The sequence below is a fragment of the Calidris pugnax genome, unplaced genomic scaffold, assembly GCF_001431845.1.
Source record: "Calidris pugnax isolate Ruff unplaced genomic scaffold, ASM143184v1 scaffold318, whole genome shotgun sequence".
In the NCBI taxonomy this organism is placed as follows: Eukaryota; Metazoa; Chordata; class Aves; order Charadriiformes; family Scolopacidae; genus Calidris; species Calidris pugnax.
The window spans coordinates 1,134,155-1,155,541 of NW_015091062.1; the positions used below are offsets into that span (position 1 = coordinate 1,134,155).

Below are 21,387 nucleotides of genomic sequence, written 5' to 3' on the forward strand. Positions count from 1 at the left end.
TTTATTTTATCAAAAAAGCTTTATTTCTATAACACTTTATATGTAATGTACTACTAAGTAATGATAGCTAAAAAAAAAAAAGTCACGTTGCTTTCTTTGAAGTCTGGCAGTTACTTTACTCTTCCTGTTATACATGAATAGGAGGAAAGCGGGGTCATTCTGACTGGGGAGGACTCTGCCTCAGCCGGTGCATCCCTATAGGCATCAGCTCCAGTAGGACACATGGCATTAGTAATCGTCGTAGTTGACACTTGCCCCATGCCTGAAGGTGTGTGGGTTTCGTGGGCCGATTGGTGCATCTTCATCGTAGTGGTGTTGGTAGTATCCACCATAGTATTCATTTCGAGCACGCCCTAAGTTTGTCCAGTAGGACATGTCGTCTTCAAATTTCTGCCAAAAAAAAAAAACAACAACAAAACATTTGCTTTCTAAGCCTGAAGCTTTACAATGAAGGGAGTGAAACAGAAGTGATGCAAGAGGTTCCTTTTTGTCTCTTTCAGGAATTCTTTTCGCATTTATAAAAACATCCTTTGCGCATTTATAAAAACTCAATCTCTAGATCTTTTGTGACTTGTACCTACCTTCTCTATGGGATTAGCCAGGGTCCCAAGTGCAGGACTTGTCCTGCCCAACCCCACCTGGGACTGACTCCCACACCCTCTGCCCACTCCGTAAAGTGCTTTAACTGAGGGCGCCTTCAACTGCAACCTGCACCAAGCACCTTTCATATTTATATTACCTCTTCAGTGGTGGATTATAAAAGCATTTTAATGTTTTCCACTTAAAAATCTGAAGGTTTGGTTCTCTGATGCCCCGTGCCTTTAGTCACAATGTTCCTGACTGCGAAGTGGGTGCAACAGGCTTTCGCTTTATGCCGGTGATCTTTCACTCCCATTTTGCCTGGGTGAAAATGAATGTACAGTGCAGCCTTCTAGCTATGGAAATGCAATAAGCAGTTCAATTCTGCTCACAGCAGCAGGGGAAAAACAGTGTGCAAGGATATCAAATACTTGCCAAGCCAAAGCCTTTCCATCTGAATGACTCTTTGGAAATATTTTTGGCTGAGATTTGAAAAAAAAGTTTTGCAAAATACACAATGGGTAAGTATGGCCCAAGTCCTTTGCTGGAGCAAACAGTTATTTCATTGTTAAAACTGTGTCTTAATACTCAAGAAAACCTACTTAGTGGATGCATTGTATCCCACAACAGTCCTCATTTCAATTTTTGAAATGCACACAGGAACTCAGAGGAGAATTCTTCTTATCTGCATGGTTTGTCCTTATTACTTACTTCTTGATATTTACCCCAGTCTTCAGTTTCTGATGCATAAACCCTATTTTTCCTGTTTCTATTGGGGTAGGGGTATATATAGCCATGCTGTTAAAAAATCACTTTTATCTGCATAATGTCCAGGAGGATAAAAAAAAAAAAGTATCCTTCACTATTCCAGTCCAAGCAAAGGATTATTTTTCTAATTGTTCCAGCTTTGAAAATGAGTGCATTCATCTTCTAAGCAATTCACATAGCGTGAGGGTCCAAAATGTGCTCCAGCTCGCCGGTGCCAATGCAGTCTCATTAAACATATTCATGCAGCTGACAGAAGCCAAGAATTCAACATCTATAACTATTTTTACCTCTTATTAAAGTAGAAAGTACTCTACATGTGGGACTGCAACTAAATGCACATTTTTCACCCTCTCTCAGCACCTATAGATACAGAGCTTTGTGCGGAGCCACAATTCTGACTGTGGAATCAGAACTCTTGATTCCACTCCCAGTGTTTCTGCAAATTAACTGTTTTTTTAAAAAGTAATGTAGACTTTATGTATCCATGTATACAAAAAAATGTATTTGAAGGGGGAGTTGGCTGCACATTATCAGTTTTCCTTTCACACTTGGAGTTGGGGCACAGGAGCCGCCTGCACCACGGAGGCACACGCAGGCGTTGGGCACGTAATGTTGGTGAGATTTCATTGAGGAATGGCAGTCACGCCCAGCTTGGTGTGGATTTCTCAGCGTGAAAAAAAGCAAATTGATTAGGTTGAGGCTGCCAATTTAATTTCCTGAAAATACAATTGATTCCTTAGGGTCTGGCCACCTTTTTCTCAAAGCCAACTTTGCCCGGTTGCAATTTGTTCAGCTTAAGTTCAGTAGCGGGCAAGAACTCCATGCCAGATTTTAATGTCATTTTTCTCTACTAACAAAATAATGTGGCAATCTCTAACAAATATGGAGCTTGTGTTTCTGTGCAATATTTGCAAATTTAAAAAAAAAAAGAAATAAAATCACAGCGTCTTTGGACAGAAAGGGGGGCAGCTTCCCCCTGGGTGCCCCTGTGGGTGTGCATCCCCCCCTCTGAAGCCCTACCCACCCCCAAAAGCCTGGCACTCACCGCCTCATCGAATCCCAGGTAGAGGAACTGCTGGTACCACTGCTGCACGTCGGGCTGGCTTCGGTCCCACAGCTGGCGCCTCTGCCGTCTCAGGCTGCTTAGGAACTCCTTGGCCGCCGCTTCTCTCACCGACACCTCAGGCTTCGTGGCAACAGGGGCTGAAATTAATTCCCACCCCGCCCCCAAAAAGGCATGCCAGGAAATTTTTAGTCAGCCCGAAAGCGTGCTGCTCGCAGCACATTAAGAAAAGGCTTCTTGCATCGTGCCATCACCTTTGTGCTGGGCGGCACGATGCCTGTCGCAGCAGTAACAGTAATAAACCCAGAAATCATCAATGTAATAGGATTTCTCAGCCACCCTCATTCTCCTGGCTTTGATAAAAGCTGTTCTGAGCTCAAAGACGCGAGTTAAGTAAGGAATTTAAATAAGCAAACCCAAACTGAGAGAGCAAACGCTGTGATGCGCTTTGAGGAGAGAGCAGGAGACTGGCCTCTGCGTGTTGCTGTTACAGTAATGAGAAAGAGGATGAGAGGTGAAGTTAAAGAGCCCGGAGAAGCTGGAGAAACACTGTGAACTTATTAGAGTGAAGGGGGGCACACATAGAATCATAGAATCACAGAATGGTTTGGGTTGGAAGGGACCTCAAGGATCATGGAGTTCCAACCCCCCTGCCATGGGCAGGGACACCTCCCACTAGAGCAGGTTGCTCAAAGCCCCATCCAGCCTGGCCTTGAACACTTCCAGGGATGGGGCACCCACAACTTCCCTGGGCAACCTGTTCCAGTGTCTCACCACCCTCATAGTAAAAAATTCCTTCCTGAGATCTAATCTGAATCTTTTTTCTTCCAGTTTAAAACCGTTCCCCCTTGTCCTATCATTACCCTTCCTGGCAAAGAGTCCCTCTCCATCTCTCCTGTAGGCTCCCTTCAGATATTAAAAGGCCGCTATAAGGTCTCCCTGGAGCCTTCTCTTCTCCAGGCTGAACAATCCCAGCTCCCCCAGCCTGTCTTCATAGGAGAGGTGCTCCATCCCTCTGATCATCTTCATGGCCCTCTGCGGCACCTGTTCCAGCAGATCCATGTCCTTTCTGTGTTGAGGACTCCAAAGCTGGACACAGTACTCCAGGTGGGGTCTCACACTTTTTTTTTTTAAAATCTGTTGTGTAAAACTGTAACTTTTAAATAATGAGTGCTACTAAATGTCCTGTATGCCTGAAAATAAGGGTTTCGTAGCAGACCATGTGGGAATGCCCCCAGCCCAGACACACCACCTGGCTTGCCCCATGGCCCCAGGGCAGGCAGTTTGCTGTGGCTGCTGCAGGAGCTGACGTCCCTCCCAAAGGATGAGGGCTCGCCCCATGTCACACACAGAAATGATAAAGTGTGGTATGATGTATGGTCTTCCCGTGAAACAAGAAGCGTGTGTGGGAGTAGGAGGAACGTCTTGGCTTCAGAGGGTCCATAGCAATGAGGGAGAGACCAGGGATATGGGCGTGGATGGGGATTTTCAGAGGATGCAAGGGAAGAGGCTGGGGCAGAAGAGGGAGTCAGGTGGAGGTATGAAAGCCATCGAAGCAAGAGCTGGACAGAGTCTCAGGAGGAGGCAAAGGACTGCGGTGGGAAGGAGATTCGAGAGGTAAAAAAAAAAGCTGAGTTGTCACAGGAAGAGTGGGAAACAGCAGGGTGCCCTGTGGGGATGCGCTGGAAGGTGATAACTCACTGTGTGCTTGGGATGGGTGTTATCACTGGGAAGTGGGACAGCTGAGCAAGTGTCACGTGAATGAGCCTGGCACAAGGGACACTGCCAGCGAGGGAATCAGTGCTGTGTACTCAGCCTGCTCACTTCAGTGCAGGATCGAGGCTGGAATTAAGGGGATGCCTATTCCCTGCATCATTGATTCAAGGCTCTACAGTTATGGGCTCAGCCACGTTGTCTGCACGCCCAAGAAGCCTCCCCTGGGGTGGTCCCTCTCATCAGGGGACCTCAACAAACCAGCCAACCGCTGCTGTGGCCCTGGGAGGATGGCTGTCAGTCCTATGTGTGTGCAAGCACTGCAGAACAGTGAGGTAGGGAATCCATACACAAGGCAAACAGCTGTGAATGGACCCCACATTTTAGGGCAGGTGAGAGGTGGTGGGTGATGGCAGGAAAAACCCAGTGAGAAATCAGTCAGGCTTGCAGAAAGAGGGAGTCCCCTCTGGGAAGGGTGTAAAATTCTTTCCCTCAGCCACAGAGCAGGCTGAGGGGAGGCAACCAAAACTTCTGGGGTGTTTCAGCCTGCCCCTCATCCGCTGCAGTGCTGCTTGTCCCTGGCCAACTCCATTTCCATCCCCTTCCCTCAACCAGCGAGCCGGTCTGTGCATCTGCCTGCTGGGCCCTCAGCCATCACCTCTCCCGTGGAGACAGAGCAGTCTTCCAAGGAGGAAGCACACAGAGGGCCAAGAGGACAAAGGGAACAAGTCAAGGCATTGCGAGCGAGCCCAGTTTGCACATTTTTCTCCTCTGCACCTGAGCCAGCAGTATTTCCCTGCGTTATAACCCCTTGGAAAAGCTTGTGACTTCCCAGAATAAACCAGATAAATGCCACGTCTAGCCATGTGTGCACTGGGAAAGGTAGGTGCTCTAGGCTGCTCGCGGCAAAACGCAGGGTATGGCCTGAGGCTGGGAACCCTGGCTTGTAGAGGGGGCTGTGACAAGGAGAACCTCCAGCCTTGCCAGTACCAAGTCCCAACTGGACGTGGAGATGCAAGGTCCGTATGCACAGGAGGTTTTGGTAGGGTATGGAGTGAGAGCGGCTGTCGGTACCAGCTTTGGGCAGGGTGCTGCTGCACTGCTGGGCTGGAGACACAGGGACAGCACATCGGCAGCTTTGGCTGACTCCAAGGAAAAAAACAACAAGGGGAAGGCACTCTGCTGTCTCTCTACTTACCTTCTCGTTTCTGAAGCATGAGTTTAAGCTTATTTCCCCTTGAGACATCTAGAGAAGCAAAAATAAAATATCTGCGTTTACTAAGAAGAAAATAACCACAGCAAAAACCCCACCGTATCTTGAAAAATACTGAAAGGACTTTTGTCAGAGCTCCAGGAACACCAGGCCAAACTCTGCAGCGAGTTTCTACCGGTGCCCCCCTTCTCCCTTTGCTCCTGTTTCCACACTCCAGTGCAACACACACCGCAGGGAAACTTTTGACACTCCAGCATCCTCTCCCCAGCCCTCCTTGGCAAGGGAACCCCAAAACTGGCCGCCTTTGCTAATTAAATTATAATATTTTGCAGCAGAAGACTGCAGCTGGTGCCAGTCCTGTGACACAGCAGCCAGGGTGGCACAATAACCCTGGAAAACCCTGAGTGAGGGGCATGTTAACAACCAACTGCTTCCAGTTTTATCCTCCAGCCCGTCCCAAAGCCTGTCGAGGCTGTCCTCCTGCTGAAGCCCATTCCCAGAAGGGATCCAAGGCTTCAGCCCATGGCTGAGCAGCACAACAGGAGACCTGCAAGTGCTTGGCTATTCCAAAATGCTTTATTTGCTGGAAAGCAAACTTTTTAAGAATCACAGAATCTTCTAGGTTGGAAGGGACCTTAAAGATCATCTTGTCCAACCGTCAACCTAACTGACAAAAATAGACACCCGCACAACAAACAAGAAGCATCACCATCACTAAACCATACCTCCCAGCACTACATCAACCTGTCTTTTGAACACCTCCAGGGATGGTGCCTCAACCACCTCCCTGGGCAGCCCATTCCAAAAGAAAAGAAAGATGCTCAACTTGCACAAGTGACCAAAAACGTTCCCCCACGCGGGATGCCAAGGGAAAGATCTGTCCGCGGCCACGCGTGATGCCAGGGAAAGGCTTTTTCCCGCTCCTCGGGGTGAGGTTTTCCCTCCCCGCACCCTGTCCCCTGTCCCGGTCGCGGTCGCTCACTCACCGGGGGCCGCGCAGAGCAGCGGGAGGAGGAGGAGGAGGAGGAGGAGGAGGAAGGCGGCGCCGGGCAGGGCCCCGCGGGGACACGGCGGCGGCATGGCGACGGCACGGAGACCCACCTGGGCAGGAGGAGACGGAGAGGATGGAGATAAAGACGGAGCCGGAGCCGGAGCGGAGGGAAGGGGAGCGAACGCCCGCCCCACGCCGCGCCCCGCTCCGGCCCGATGCCGCGGTGAGGGGCGGGGAGGCGCCCGGGGAGCGAGGGCAGGTCTGGGAGCAGCCTTCCGTGGGCTTCCGTGGGCTTGAACGTGGATTGAGGCGCTTTGTCGGCAGGACAAGGCGTCCACCCCCGTGTTTGGCGTGGCACAGTGGGGCAGGTCCCAGCTCTTTTTTTTTTTTCTTCTTCTTTTTTTTTTCCTAATGGTTACACATAATCAAATGCACCAAAGACCTTTCAGCAACTCAGACGGGCTTTTCTTACAGGGCAATTAAAAAATAAAACAACTGTAGACTGTCATTTAAGATTTCTCTACCTATAAAGCCAGTTTGTCTGTTGCCTGTAACAGCAGATGGAAATGGAGAGATTGCCTTGGTGGAAAAAGCAAATCGGAATCAACTAAAGATGACTTAGTTCAGGGGTTTTTTTCTCTCTCCCTTCCTCCCACCCCCCGAGTCCACAGGAAACCGTAATGTGTTTAAACTGATCGGCATTAAAAAATAATTTGGATTACTTTTCCTACTTTTAGACAGGTTTAGCTCATAGTAAGAGCAGAGGGACCAAAAGCCAAACTCACAAATTAAAAATCCTTGCTCAGCAGGATCACAGCTGTAATGGTGCCTAAACTTACGCCGCCTTTTCCTAATTCAGCTTCAGGTCCCCTCAGTGAATGCAGCTTCTCTTAGCTCCTTCCCCTGCAAATGCCAGGAGCACCCCAAGCGAAGCCGGGTGAAATCTTTGCCCATCCTGGGACACAAACCTCCCTCTTCCCTCTCAGCAGAGAGCTATGGCACTCGGGAGAGTGCTGTGGGTGTCTCACCTCCTGCCAGAGCTGTGCCAGGGCACGGCCAGGAGCATGGGGGGACTTCGGGGGAGTGAGGGAGAACTGGGCTTGCTCTGTAACCTACTGGTGAGAAGCCTGGCAAGCGGCTGGGCCCTCGGCTCCCTGATCCAAGGATTGTTTCCAGAATGGTTGCAGCTGAAACTTGAATATATACACACACACACTGTGTATACTGCATAGATCGCAATTGTGTATAAATATGTCTATTGAATACATATGTGTATATAGACATACACACACATGTGTGTGGTGAGGGAGCTGTGCAGTGGTGTGGCAGCTCCCTGAGATGAGATGTGGAGCTCGTCAATGCTATTTCAGGCAGAGCTCATTGTAGGGGTGGGACAAGCCCCTGTGGCTGGCTTTACCTCTTGCTGTAAAACACAGAAGCAGCACCAGCCAGGGCTGCTCCCTCAGCGGTTCCCCAGCCTGAATTGTTGCTTCAGGGGATGTCCCCACCTCGATTGCCCCACGCATCTCTCCCCTTGTGAAAAAAAGTACTTGGAGCTGCATCCAAAGCCTTTCCCCCACCTCCCTTCCCCCCCAGAACCCTCAAGCTAATGCTGAGACCCCTCTGCTCATCCCGGTTGAAGTGGCAGGGACAAGAGGATGCAAAAGCGCTGCAGTCGCTCCAGCCCAAACACCCCTTGCTCTCTGCAGCAGCCACAGCTTCAGTGGGGCAGGGCAGGAGGGAGCAGCACCTTCCAGACTTCTGTGGTGGAAGCACTCCCATAGCAGACTGGTGTCCCAGCTCAGCTCCCATGAAACTGGGAGCCAAAATCCGTCCTTTCTGTCACTGCTTTTGAGTGTTATTTTCCTTGTAGCTCCACGTTTGAAGTGTCAGCAGTCCTAAACGCCGTGTGTTGGAGCAAACGCCAGTTCTTTAGAATCAATGTGCCCTTTCATGAGCCTTAACACTGACAGCCTCTTGGCTAAAACCACCTGAGGTTTTTGGGATAGCTTGTTGTGAAATACAGCTAGCAGGGACAGAAGCAAAGAGTACATATGTAAGGCTACATCAGACAGCCATGATGTAGATAATTTAGAAAACCAGGGCAGTAACTTGTGACTATTTACAGTCCACCCCTGTACTGGTAATGGCAAAGTGTGTTTTGTTCAGCAGGTGGGTTTGTAACAAGCCTTGCGTGGGAGCTGGGGCTCTGCAGAACTTCAGGTACTTTGTACCTCAGGGGCAAGGGAATACAAAGCACAAAACCTCCTACAGGTACCAAATATATCAGGATGACTCAAGAAACTGCTGAGATGAAATGCTATCTGGTGAAGCCCACAGAATGGATTGACTCAAGTGCAAGGTTATTGTAGAAAATAATTGCTCTAGCGGTGGAAGAAGTGATTGACAGAAGAATATAATGCTCAGGGTTAAACTGAGTGCAGCATCTTCCCTGAAGAGGTCACTTTCTCAGTTCAAGTGACAGAAGTTTTTGACATCTAGAAAAAAAGTTGTGTAAAAATATAACTCCACTTCTTTTCAAAGGCAGTGGCAAAAGGTGACTGGTATTTTCCCAGTAGCAATCTTTATTTCTGTTCCAAGTTGTCTTAAGGACTAAGGCAGTGTTGCCCTGGGGTTGTAGTATGGTGCATTTTTTTTTTCTGTTAAGCCAGCAACTACTGCATCATTGTTGGAAGCATTTACCTTCAAATGAGTATCTATGTTAATTGACATTTTTCTGTGATTTGCCATGTGAAAACACAGCTGCTGTGGGTACAATGGGTACCGCGGTGTTTCCCTGGGTTTTCTCAGCAGTGATGTCACCCTCTTTAAAACATCCCTTCCTCCAGCACGGAGGAGTTTAGGGCTTGTCTTAGGGCTAGGTTTGCCTCTGCTAGGAGGTCTCTGCCGACAAGGCTGCACAGTATCCCCAAGGGCTCTAGGTAAGCAAGTCTGCCCTAATGGCACCATCAGTCCCCTTCTTTGGAGATTTTCAAGACCCGCCTGGATGCAGTCCTGAGTAACATGCTCTGACAAGCTCTGGGGGGTCCTGCGTTAGCAGGGGAGTTGGACTAGATGATCTCTATGGTCCCTTCCAACTCTAAAAATTCAGTGAAATTCAGTGAAATTCACCCAAATGTGTTTCATCCCCACAGGTGACAACGGCAAAGTCTTGGTGTCGAAACTTTGTTGAAAGATGCTAATTAACATCGTCAGCAAGACTGTTCCCCAGGCAGCTTCGGGATGAGGAGGGGTGAGCAGAGTCCCTTTCACGCACCATGTAAAACCCCGTCATGCCCCTTAGCGTAACGAGGACCGCTAATTGGAGGGATGCCCACAGCAGTGTAACAGGATGGAGCTGGCGGGTTTCGCCACTTCCCCAGCATGGGGCTGGGCTATGGTCTTGCAAGCCTGCGTGCTGAGCCAGAAATTTGGGAGTAATCCAACAGAAAGCCACTCCGAGCCTGACCTTGAGAGACAATGGGCAGGAGCCAGGCAAGGAGCTTGCTGGAGCTGGAGAAGTCCTGATCGCTGAGCCTACTGCCAGCCAGCGTTGTCTTCAGAGCCTGCAGGACTGTGTGTGCATTTTTGGGGGTAAGCAGGTAAATTCCAGTTGATTTTTTTTGACAGTTCTGCGGCTTGCTGCGTGTTTAGTGACCACTCAAGTGACCTTGTTTCCCCAGTGATCCCTGAGATTCCAGTTGATTTTTTTAGACAGTTCTGAGGCTTGCTGCGTGTTTGGTGACCACACAAGTGACCTTGTTTCCCCAGTGATCCCTGATTTTACATGTAGTGGTTTTAAGCCCAGTGGTATTTAAAACCTAAAGTGGTAGTTCGAGTAGTGCGTGGTGGCTTAACTGATCTGAACAAAACTGGGGGACAAATCTCAGCCCCAAAGCATCATTTATTTTTTAAGAGTCTGAGTTCCTTTATTATTATTATGCATTTTGCCTAAAATTAGTACAGTGAGATTCCTGTATAGCAGAGAGACACCTCTGCTTTTACATCTCATCACAGTAGCTGTTGAGAGAACTGTGTTGTATTCATTGAAATGTAAGAGATGATAGCATCTCCTGGTAATGACCATTCAAGTGTATTCTGAAATTCAAAGCACAAAAAATCAAGTCAAAAAGATTGATCTTGGTCTCTTTCCTTCTTCCTTTATTAAACTTCATGTTTTCAAGCATTTCAACACAATAATGTTTTTGAATATAGTGTAGATTAAATGCTTATATAGTCAAAGGACTCCTAAAGCTGGGTTTTCAAGGTAAAAACCCAGCAAATGTAACAAGACGTGTGATAAAATACTGAGACCTGCCATCAGCTTACTAACTTAGTAGGCAAATAGATAAGTTGGAAATTGGCCGGGGATGGCCAGAGATGACACTTCAACTTTTGCAAAGAAGCACCAGGAAGATTTTAATGACCCACTGAACCGACCCATTTGATCAAGAACATGGCAGCATTGAACAGTGTTCCCAACACCCAGAAAATTATTTTATTCTGTTAATGAGGATTTTACAAAATCTCCCAGCCATGTTGCCCTGGTCACTAGCTTTAGGACGGAGGCACTTGGCACTTCAGATTATTTTCTGCAGCCCGTTCCAAGAAAACTGCAGGAGTCGTGTTTTCCTTCCAAACAGAAGGAAGAACATTTAAGTCATCAGTCTGTTCTTTCAAAAATATTTTGAGTTTCATACTATTTCTTTCATTGTTCTGGGGTCCTTCTGATAGTGACAGGACCAGCCCCAAGTCCCAGGACAAACACCTTTCTTTAGGGGAAGTTTATTTTTTGCAGGCTATGAGTCTCATTGGCCTCAATGCATGGTTTGTGACACATTTCGTCCATTGCACCTCAACTAGTTGCACCATTACTTTGGTCCATGTTATTAATAAATATTAGTGTTTATATTTTCCATAGAAAACAGCTTAAAATACAGCCTTTCTTTGTTTTCCCCTTTGCTTGGCTACTGCTGATGTTTTTTTACAGCTCCTGACTGACTCTATCAGATAAGAAATGGTGTCTGTTGGTCTGTCCATCTTCTTCCCTTCACTGCCTGACAATACTTGGCTGCCCTCACTACAGAATTAACCTTATTGCTCTCATGATAAGCACAGTGAGAAGCAGATCAGTTTACCAACGTTATCTGATCATGGCTGCTTCCTTTCCGCAGAGGGATGCAAGAAGAAACCTTACTCCTTTTTCTCTTCCACTGCTTCCAGTATATTTTTAGGATAAACCTTGAAGTCAGGTCTAGTAGGAAGGGAGATGGAGAGGGACTGTAGTTCATTACAACATCTCTTTTTACCACAGCCTGATTTCACTTGAATCATTCTCTCTTTTACTGCTGTCTCTCGGGACCCCTCTTTTTATGCTTCAAAACTTTTTTTCCTGGAATCTTATTTCTGAGCTATTTTTGACTTGTTTTCATTCCCCTGTTTTATTATTCACATCCAGAATGCATGCATACTCTTTAAAAAAAATTAAAAAAAAACCAACATAAAAAACCCTATCCAACAATCAGGCTGCAACTACTCAAAGATCAGTAAATGTAAAGTGTTAAAAATCTTAAACTTAACAATTTGGTAGGGGGCAGATGGGGAAGTCTCTCTGCCCCCTGCTGCCTCTTTCTCCCCTCTCTGACCAGCACAGGCTCTAGTACTTTTTGGAGCCAATTCAGTTTGCTGGAACAGCAGACCCAGTTTATCTTTGCTGGGTTAGTTATCTTCAAGACTGGTGAGCTGTGATGGCTCAGGCAGGTGGTTTCCAAGAGTCAGGGCCAAGTAAGAAGGTGGTGGGAGAGCATGGCCAGAAGAGGGAATGGGGTGAAACTGGTGAAACAGAATTTCTCTGCTTTGCTGGAAGTGGGTAGTATGTCTAACCCTTTCCAAGGAATAGCTGAAGGTCAGGGTCACGCAATGCTCAGTAAGCGCTGGCTCAGGAGCAGATCACCGTGAAGAGAGGAGCCATCTGAGTCCACATTGGCCCCACCCCACCTGAGCACACCTGGTCACATCGCTCTTTTCTCCTGTGTTGTGTTTGAAGTTTTAACAATGCCTGAAAGTGGCCCCTCCAGGTCAAATCAGCATCTTCATGACCCCTTGGCGATGACTCACTTGCCTGCTAAATTTGGACATGCTCTAGAGTGGAGCAGGGAGGGTCACTAGCACAACAAGTTAGGTTGCTGAAGAGCTAAGGGCTTGAGACAGTGACAGGTTAACTCTATCCAAGGTTTCCTTCCCTGCACCTCATTCTCCCTCAGCCCCAGCAGCCTGCAGCAGTAGATGACAGCCTGGGCGGCAGGGCAAGCCCTGCACATCTCCACCGCAACCTCATTGGCATGGACATCAGCCTTAGAGACCTGTGGGGGTACAGCACATGCCAGTATGTCTAACCCTTTCCAAGGAATAGCTGAAGGTCAGGGTCACGCAATGCTCAGTAAGCGCTGGCTCAGGAGCAGATCACCGTGAAGAGAGGAGCCATCTGAGTCCACATTGGCCCCACCCCACCTGAGCACACCTGGTCACATCGCTCTTTTCTCCTGTGTTGTGTTTGAAGTTTTAACAATGCCTGAAAGTGGCCCCTCCAGGTCAAATCAGCATCTTCATGACCCCTTGGCGATGACTCACTTGCCTGCTAAATTTGGACATGCTCTAGAGTGGAGCAGGGAGGGTCACTAGCACAACAAGTTAGGTTGCTGAAGAGCTAAGGGCTTGAGACAGTGACAGGTTAACTCTATCCAAGGTTTCCTTCCCTGCACCTCATTCTCCCTCAGCCCCAGCAGCCTGCAGCAGTAGATGACAGCCTGGGCGGCAGGGCAAGCCCTGCACATCTCCACCGCAACCTCATTGGCATGGACATCAGCCTTAGAGACCTGTGGGGGTACAGCACATGCCTACTGACCTTATGCTTTAAAAACCTTTTTTTTTTTTTTTTTTCATTTGAAATGAGACAAAGTGGGTGCATTTTCATGAGAAAGGAGAAGCAGGGCATCCCAGACAGCTGCTACCACCCCAGTTTGAAGCCCTGGGTTCAAAGAGCAGGGGCTGGAACATCGCCTGAAGCCTATCAGGCTTTTTTAGCACAAACAAACCAACCTTGCTATCCCCCGCCTGCCTTCTCAGGCAGGTTAGGAATCACACAGGCTGAAATTTCCAGCAGCACCACCAGCCTGCCCGAGGCAGGCCCCCAGCACGCAAAATGTCTGCCGGAATGGTGGAAACACAGCAAAGTTATGGGCAGGGGAGGGCAGGTGATTGCTCTCTCCTTGGGTCGAACACATGCCTTTGGGATTCTTGATAATAACGGGGGGCACATCCCAGCTCGAAGCAGGACTCTCAGGTTATCGGAGCAGAAACCTCACTTGCCTTCCCAACGTTATCAAGTGTGACCTTACGCCTTTCTTGATCTGCTCTGTGGCTGCTCTCCCTGGCTCTGCTTTCTACAGCTGTGCTCTCCAGCTTCACCAGCGAGCCCGTCCCTCTGCTCCTCTGATGCTGGATTACCTTTCGGACTCACGGCTGGGTTTGTTTCCAGGAGATTGCACTTTCTGCAGTCTCTCCGTGCTGCTGCTGAGTAGGGGACGGTGGCATCTTTAATCTCCCCACAGCTGGCTGTGGGGGGATGACAGTGACTTCAAAGGGTGCCTGTGCCAGCCGGGTAGTACCACGGCTGCGGGGCATGGAAATGTGAGAGGAGGATTATTTTTTTTGCCTGTTGTGATCACTTAGGCATCCATCCTGCAGGTATTCATGCGCACATGTATTTTTCATCATAAGAGCCCTAGGGAATCTCATTTATCTCAGAAAGATTAAATCCCAGTCTGCTGCTGCTATGCCTGCATCTCGCTGTCGTACGGAAACGGCTCACCTGGACTGGCAGACACTTCATCCCCACTTCTTTGGTCTCCTGGGGCTTGGCTCACCTGGACTGGCAGACAATTCATCCCCACTTCTTTGGTCTCCTGGGGCTGTGTTCAGGGGGTGGCAGAGGGGAACACTGCAGGGCTCTGATCCCAAAGCCCGGCATGGAACCTCACCCAGCTCTGTCTGTGATAATAGGGCTGCATGACCTCTCAAATCAAGCTGGGTCTCCATAGAATCATAGAATCATTCAGGTTGGAAGAGACCCTTGGGATCATCGAGTCCAACCATCTACCCTACTCTACATAGTCCTCCCCTACACCATATCCCTCAGTACCGCATCTAAACGTCCCTTAAACATATCCAGAGATGGTGACTCAACCACCTCCCTGGGCAGCCTGTTCCAATGCCTGACCACTCTTTCTGTGAAAAATTCCTTCCTAATTTTCAGTCTAAACCTACCCTGTTGGAGCTTGAAGCAGTTCCCTCTTGTTCTGTCGTTAATTACCTGTGAGAAGAGACCAGCACCATCACTCAAGCAGAAGAATCTGCCCACAGTTGTTGATGTAGATGGGCCTCTGAAGTCCCTGCTAGCTCCTCTGGGCATTGGTATAATTGCTTTTACACCTTGGAGCTCCTGCCTTTAGGGATGGCTGAAGCACAGAGAAGAAAATACACTGTCATCCATCTCCAGCATGTGGCTTCCTCGCCATCAAAAATGTTCTAGTGGGCAAGACAGAGCCATTTGAGGCTAGATCACTGAGTTTTGGGTCAGACCAGATATACAACTTAAACAGAGAGCTAACCTGCTTCTGAGGCTGTAATTCTTCAAGGTGGGGTGACCAATTTAATCACTTACTGCTAGCAAAGCCACAACAAAAGTATTTTGCCTCCTTCTTTCTCAAGATCTGCTACTATAAATCTCTGTGTCCAACTCCTTTTTTTTTTCTTTTAATGAAAACGGCCTCTTCCATGAAACTGCAGTTGAATTTTGCTTTAAAAACCATCTCCCTTGTTTAATGTCTCTTCACAGCCTGCACTGCAGAGCTGTAGTACTCTTCCTAAGCAAAGGATGGCGATTGCCTTTCCTGTTAAGTAATGATACTGCTTAATGGCCACAATGGAAAAATGCTTTCACCTGGTAATTGTTAATAACGATGCAGTGGCTGTAAGTCTATTACATATTAGCTGAACACTATTTGGAGCTGGGGGGAACCTGAGCAGGGTAATTGCACAGTGATGCTCTAGTGACACGGCTCTCTTTTTCTCCCATGTGAATCCAGGCTAGTGTTTATCCATACAGGAGTGAGTAAACACACAGCCAAACCTTTGAGGACATCTTGTACCCTACAGAAACAGCGCGAGCACAGTAATGATAGAGCAGGAAAGGCCATGCAGTAGCATAAGATTATTTATTTTCATTCAGGTAATAACTGGGTTAGGAACATCTTCTTAAAGATAGCAATTTAAACTTTTATTTTTCATGCTGATTTACACAGATGCAGGGACAGCATGGGACATGCTATATAACTTTGTTGTTGATAATCATTTATTAATCAGAGACAGTAAGATAAGAAGCTTGCTGCCTTTTCTCCGTGAAGAGAGAATGGGGGAGCACAGATCAGTCATATTTTGAAGCATGCAGTACCTGACGGGGGAGCATATTTTTCAGAGGCCTAACCTGGCTTACTGCTGAACAAATTTTAGGCACCTGGACAAGAATAATCTTGGTCTCGTTGATTCTAATGCAACATTTGTCCTTGGGTTTAGTAAATTCAACACTCACTCTTGATCATTTCATACGAAAATTTTGTCCTGGGGCTTTGGTTGGTCTTTTCATGAGAAACAGTGCTACAGAAAGGAAAAAAACCCCACAAAAAACCCCACCCTAATACCAGTATAATCAAATCTCTGAATCATTACGAAGCCACTAAATATGCCTATATGGAAAAGCTTTTCCATAGTGGTAATCTTGCATGACTTATTAATGTGTTTTGTGCTTAAAGCCAGCCATACTGAAATGCTTGGAGAGGAAGGAGAGAACTGCACAGCAGAGAGAGGGCTTTTTCTTTTTATCTGAAAAAGGAGCATATGTTGTACGGTATATATTTTAGCAAAGAACCCAAAACCCTCAAATCTCCACTACTGTCACCATTCCTATACAGTTCCCATCAAACCTATGGTCTCAATATGTGAAACAATCAATCAGTCTCCCCTGGCCAGGGAGAGATCCTGCTGCCCGAGGCACAGATTGATTTCCCTGCAAGCACATAGACAACTCCGGGCTCGGCTAAAAAAGCAACAAAGTAAAACCAAGGCTGACAGAATACCTTCATTTTGGTTTAATTACGGACAAATTCCACCTCCTCTTATTTCATCAGAGGTTTCTATCCCATATACATCTCTGGTTTCCACTTCAACATCATATATTTTCATTTAAAAGAAGCTCTCACAGAGAACTAAACTCTTGTATGTAAATAAACAATACAGACCAGGAATATTATTCAAAGATGGAAGCACATTCTCTGCATAGCAGTATACTGGAAAACCTATCTGCCTTTTCCCTTCCCAGCCTGTGTGAGCAGCTTCAGGAATAAATTATTCAAAATGATCTGAGGCTGAGTTTGTGACAAGAGCAATTACGGTTATGAAACATGTATATTTTGTTTACCAATATTTGAATTCTGTGCACGGGCAATGCATGTGCAGACAGGGAAGCCGCCTCGCTCCTGGAGTGCTTATAACCTAATTGGATGTGTAATGGGCTCAGAGTCTTACGCTAGAGGAAATATATCAGATGGGTGTTAGCAAGCATGTGAGAGGTGTAAGACGTTTTTCTTGGACAACATTTGAATAACTTAAGAAAGATTGTCTTGGACTATGTGGATCTTTCTTAATCAAGAGCAGTTTATTTTTTTTCTTGCTAACTGACAGCCTCTGTCACAAGTACTTGCCTTGATCCTGAAACATGAGGGTATACAGGGATGTCGAGGTTCTGAATTATGCAGGTGGTCAGCTCAGAGTGATGTCTTCTAGCATTAAAACCAATACATCTTTCTCAGATGTGAAAGAAAGGAAAAGACAGGTGGTAGTGCCGTGTTTGTACATTTACAAATCCCCTATGAAATTGTTTGCTCCAAACTTATACAAAAATGTCAGCTGAAGCCAACTTTCCTTCAACTGAACCATTACCGTTTTCTCATCAATTCCATGGCAGTGGCTTAAAGCAGCACCTGAAAATGGATGACATTTGGTGACAGAGCTACAAGGAGCAGAGGGGCTGCAGGAGAGCAGCAGAGCAGGAAAAAGGCTGTAGCATAACAGATCAGAAAGACCAAGGGGCAAGAGAGGGACCCATTTCTGCAAGGCTCTGACAAATTACATTTACTCCCAGAAGTCAAAGACTTGTGCTTGTGCCTCTCGCTGAGGGTGAATTCTGCCTGGCGAGTGGTAAGAATGTTCTCCACTCTGCCTTCACAAAACAGAGTAACAAAGATGTGCATTTTCCCATCACTCCACTGAGACCCAACCATCCGACTGGCTGACTGCCACAGGGACCGACTGACATAAGGGCTTATCCGTCCTATAACTGAAAATCCAGGTTTGATCCACGCTCCGTTAACTGTTCAGTTCCAGAGGCTTCAGCATCTTTCCTCAGTAACCACACATGGTGATCAATACTTTCAAAGGCCGTTGACACAGCCTCAAAGGCATCCCATCTGTGTCTCTCATCGGAGAGCTTCTCATCTCCGTATATTCACATTAACATTCACAGGGAACGAAACCGTATTAAAAAAAGACATTGAGTATGAGACCTCTAAATAATACCCAAATGGATTTATTACAGAATGTCAGTTTGTTGCAACATCCAAATGAACATTCAGGAGAGAAGCCCCAGAAAATATCAGACCCACACGGTTTCTTTCAGACAACCCTCCTCTACATCATTAAGTCTTGCCTGTAGTAAGTCAAGCCAAACACAGCATGCAAACATTTCTATATTTCATCCTCTGCTAAATAAATGGGTTTCTCCTATTGTTTATTAATGACAGATGTTTCCCTTTGAATTTTCATGCATTGGCATAGGTCATTCTACCCTCAGCTTAAAGTTTTGCCTGCCTGTGTGAGTGTAGATGATAAACCCCAATATTCAAACCTGCATACAAGTGAATAGACCCCTGCATGCCACATTTTTTTAAAACAGTGTCTGTCCTTGCACTTGTTAAAGGACAATGTTCTTCCACCCTACCCTTACATTAAGAACTTCCCTAAGCCAGCTGGATATTCCTAAAAGTGCCCAGTCACTTATTCAGGAGAGCTCTCCTCTCTATTAGGCATTTGTTTGAAGTCAAGAATAGAGCTCAGCCTAAGAAAAAGACCTTGGCAGGTCTTGGTAAGAGTTCAGTTTAAATAGTTTAGAAGAAATCTGTGTCTGATTCAACCGCGTGTCTCCAAAGAGCAAACACAAAGCAGGCTGCCTTGCCCCGAGTCCCCCTGCCCAGCCCGCCAGCACTGCACTTCCCTGCACAGCTGTGTCAGGCAGAGATGTGGCAAAAACGTCACTTCTGACCATTTTTGTCAGTCCACCCAGAGGGATGCTGCGACTGGGCTGGGACACGTGTGCTCTGGGGGCACCACCGCTACAGCTGCATCCCTGGAAAGGCAAAGTACCTTCTGAAGCAGACCTGGCTTAAGTCCTCAGGCTATCTGGACTATGAGCTGGTAAAAACAGGGCAGTGAGGGGGGACAAACCAACCTTTACAAACATATTAACCGATGAACAGATCTGAGGATTAAAAGTATACTGCAGCTGCTGCGTTCAGCTTGCTCTCAGCTTGCCCAAAGTGGGGCTGAGCTACTCAAACGTCAAGCCTGCTTTTGTTAAAAATACTTTCTGTTTATTCCCCAAACACAGCATTCTTAATTGGACCCATAAATTACTTTTTTAGTCCTGTTGTGCAGCAGCATGAAAGGCAAATTTGGAAATGGAATCTGTCAAATCTACAAAAGTACATACACCGTGACCCATCTGTGCTACAAACTGCAGCTTTCATCAAAGTAGTTATTTTCAGTTGTTTCCTCATTGGTGAGCTGCAATAAAGAAAATATTAAGAAACGAACAATAGCATTACCTGAGACTCTGCTAATAGTCCTCTGTGTCCACTCACTGTCCTTTACTCTTAACAGTTTCAGCCGTTTTCTCCGCTACGGAGTGTGCACTCACACCCCCGTGTGCACACACACGCGCGTGCACAGACAGACAAAGAGCAGCCTTCCAGCAAGGAAAATACCCTGCATGGGGCTCGGGACTGCTGAAGGCTAAAACGTTTCTTTACAACACCCCAGAGTTGTTGTCAGGGCAGGAGTAAGACACCACAATGATTTTTTTTTCTAAAGAACGCTGGCATGTTTTTTGACATTCCTCCCCTTCCTCCAGCAAACAAATATTTTATCAGTTTACCTTTAAAATAATATGCTTCCCGTCTCCTTCCCAAAGTGCCTGGCCGGAAGAAATGACCTTTCCAGCCACAGAACAAGTTTCTCTTTATTTCAGCATGTCTTGCCTTCTGCAAGCAGGGCAAGAAGCGACGGAGGCTGGGAGCCACGGGACTGCCGGGGATGCCGGGTGTGAAAGGCGCGTTTATTCTGCCTCTCCCGAATCCCAGCCCCTCGGCTGCTCGCATCCGCACCAAGCGTGGAGAATCACATTTCTGCTTAATCAGGCCGGCTGCCTGGAGAAAGATGATTGCAAGCAGATGTACCCGTGTTCTCATGTGGAAGGAATTTGGGCTTTTGTGCCGGCTGGACGATGAGCGGCCGGCACCCAGGAGTGTTTCAGCGCTCTTTAATTTCTTCCAGGTGTTGGGAGCCGGTATCCGATGGTCCGTGCACACCTAGGGTCAGCAGGAGGACCAGAGGGAGAAGGCAGGAACGACAGGCTGACCTTACTGGGGGAAACAAGGCTCCATCCCATGCTCCTGGTAAACACCAGCCATGCTCTGAACCTCTCAAGGCTGCAGCAGCAAAGTTACGTTTTACTCCAGGCACAGTGGTTTTTACCTCTTGCTATGGGTAATCCAGGAGGAATAAACAGAATGGACATCAGACATCTCAAAATAACTTCCCTGGATCTGTAACTAGTCAGGGACAGGGACAATGAGTGTGGCACCTGCATACTGAAAAGGTGTGGTTTTCAGTGCGACACGCCAGTGACACTGCAAATGGCCCAAGGAAATCACAATCATATTAAAGACACTTTCAGTTCAAGAGAGACAGGGAACTACTGGAAAACATCCAGCATAGGGCAACTAAGATGATTAAGGGATTGGAGCATCTGCCTTGTGAGGAAAGGCTGAGAGAACTGGGAACTCTTTAGCCTGGAGAAGAGAAGGCTGAGGGGAGACCTTATTAATGCTTGTAAATATTCAAAGTGCAGTTTGAGGGAGGATGGAGCCGCACCCTTTTCAGTGGTTCCCAGTGAGAGGATGAGGGGCAGTGGGCACAAGCTGGAACATAGGAAGTTTCATTCAAATATGAGGAAGAACTTCCTCACGGTGAGAGTGACAGAGCCCTGGATCAGGCTGCCCAGGGAGGTTGTGGAGTCCCGTTCTCTGGAGGTTTTCAAGATCCACCTGGATGCAGTCCTGAGTATTGTGCTCTAGGCAATCCTGCTTTAGCAGGGCACTTGGACTAGGTGATCTCTAGAGGTCCCTTCCAACCATGGTGATTCTATGATTCCGTGGTTGCCGGGGGGGCCTGTGATGTGCTCTGGCACCTGGGACACCTGAGGGAAGGCGTCACAATGGGGGCCCCCTATAAAGGGCCCCGTCGGGCAGCGCTGAGCCATTCGAGCCCAGGACGATGGTGAGTGAGAAGAGAGACAGGGAACTACTGGAAAACATCCAGCATAGGGCAACTAAGATGATTAAGGGATTGGAGCATCTGCCTTGTGAGGAAAGGCTGAGAGAACTGGGAACTCTTTAGCCTGGAGAAGAGAAGGCTGAGGGGAGACCTTATTAATGCTTGTAAATATTCAAAGTGCAGTTTGAGGGAGGATGGAGCCGCACCCTTTTCAGTGGTTCCCAGTGAGAGGATGAGGGGCAGTGGGCACAAGCTGGAACATAGGAAGTTTCATTCAAATATGAGGAAGAACTTCCTCACGGTGAGAGTGACAGAGCCCTGGATCAGGCTGCCCAG

The 21,387-nt window shown here is 47.4% G+C and overlaps 1 protein-coding gene across 2 annotated transcripts; it reads right to left on the reverse strand.

The window, feature by feature from the left end:
• Positions 1–19,858, reverse strand: LOC106896591 (chromosome unknown open reading frame, human C2orf40). 2 transcript variants are annotated; one of them, XM_014956688.1, is made up of 5 exons: positions 19,652–19,858; positions 6,323–6,437; positions 5,322–5,369; positions 2,393–2,550; positions 1–390 (listed from the first exon to the last, which is right to left on the reverse strand). In XM_014956688.1, the coding sequence occupies exons 2-5, from the start codon at positions 6,414–6,416 to the stop codon at positions 229–231; spliced, it is 462 nt and encodes a 153-aa protein (XP_014812174.1). In that variant the 5' UTR covers positions 6,417–6,437; positions 19,652–19,858; the 3' UTR covers positions 1–228. The 2 variants fall into 2 exon arrangements, with proteins under 2 accessions (XP_014812174.1, XP_014812175.1); XM_014956689.1 differs by lacking the exon at positions 19,652–19,858 and adding an exon at positions 19,323–19,448.
• Between the last annotated feature and the right edge of the window lie 1,529 nt (positions 19,859–21,387).

Bases quoted from the DNA above. Each gene is read 5' to 3' on its own strand.
- LOC106896591 (XM_014956688.1), bottom strand. From the start codon at position 6,416: ATGCCGCCGCCGTGTCCCCGCGGGGCCCTGCCCGGCGCCGCCTTCCTC. The intron at 2,551-5,321 runs GTAAGTAGAGAG...AATTAATTTCAG, and splicing joins CATGCTTCAGAAACGAGAAG to CCCCTGTTGCCACGAAGCCT. The intron at 391-2,392 runs GTGAGTGCCAGG...TTTTTTTGGCAG, and splicing joins ACCTGGGATTCGATGAGGCG to AAATTTGAAGACGACATGTC.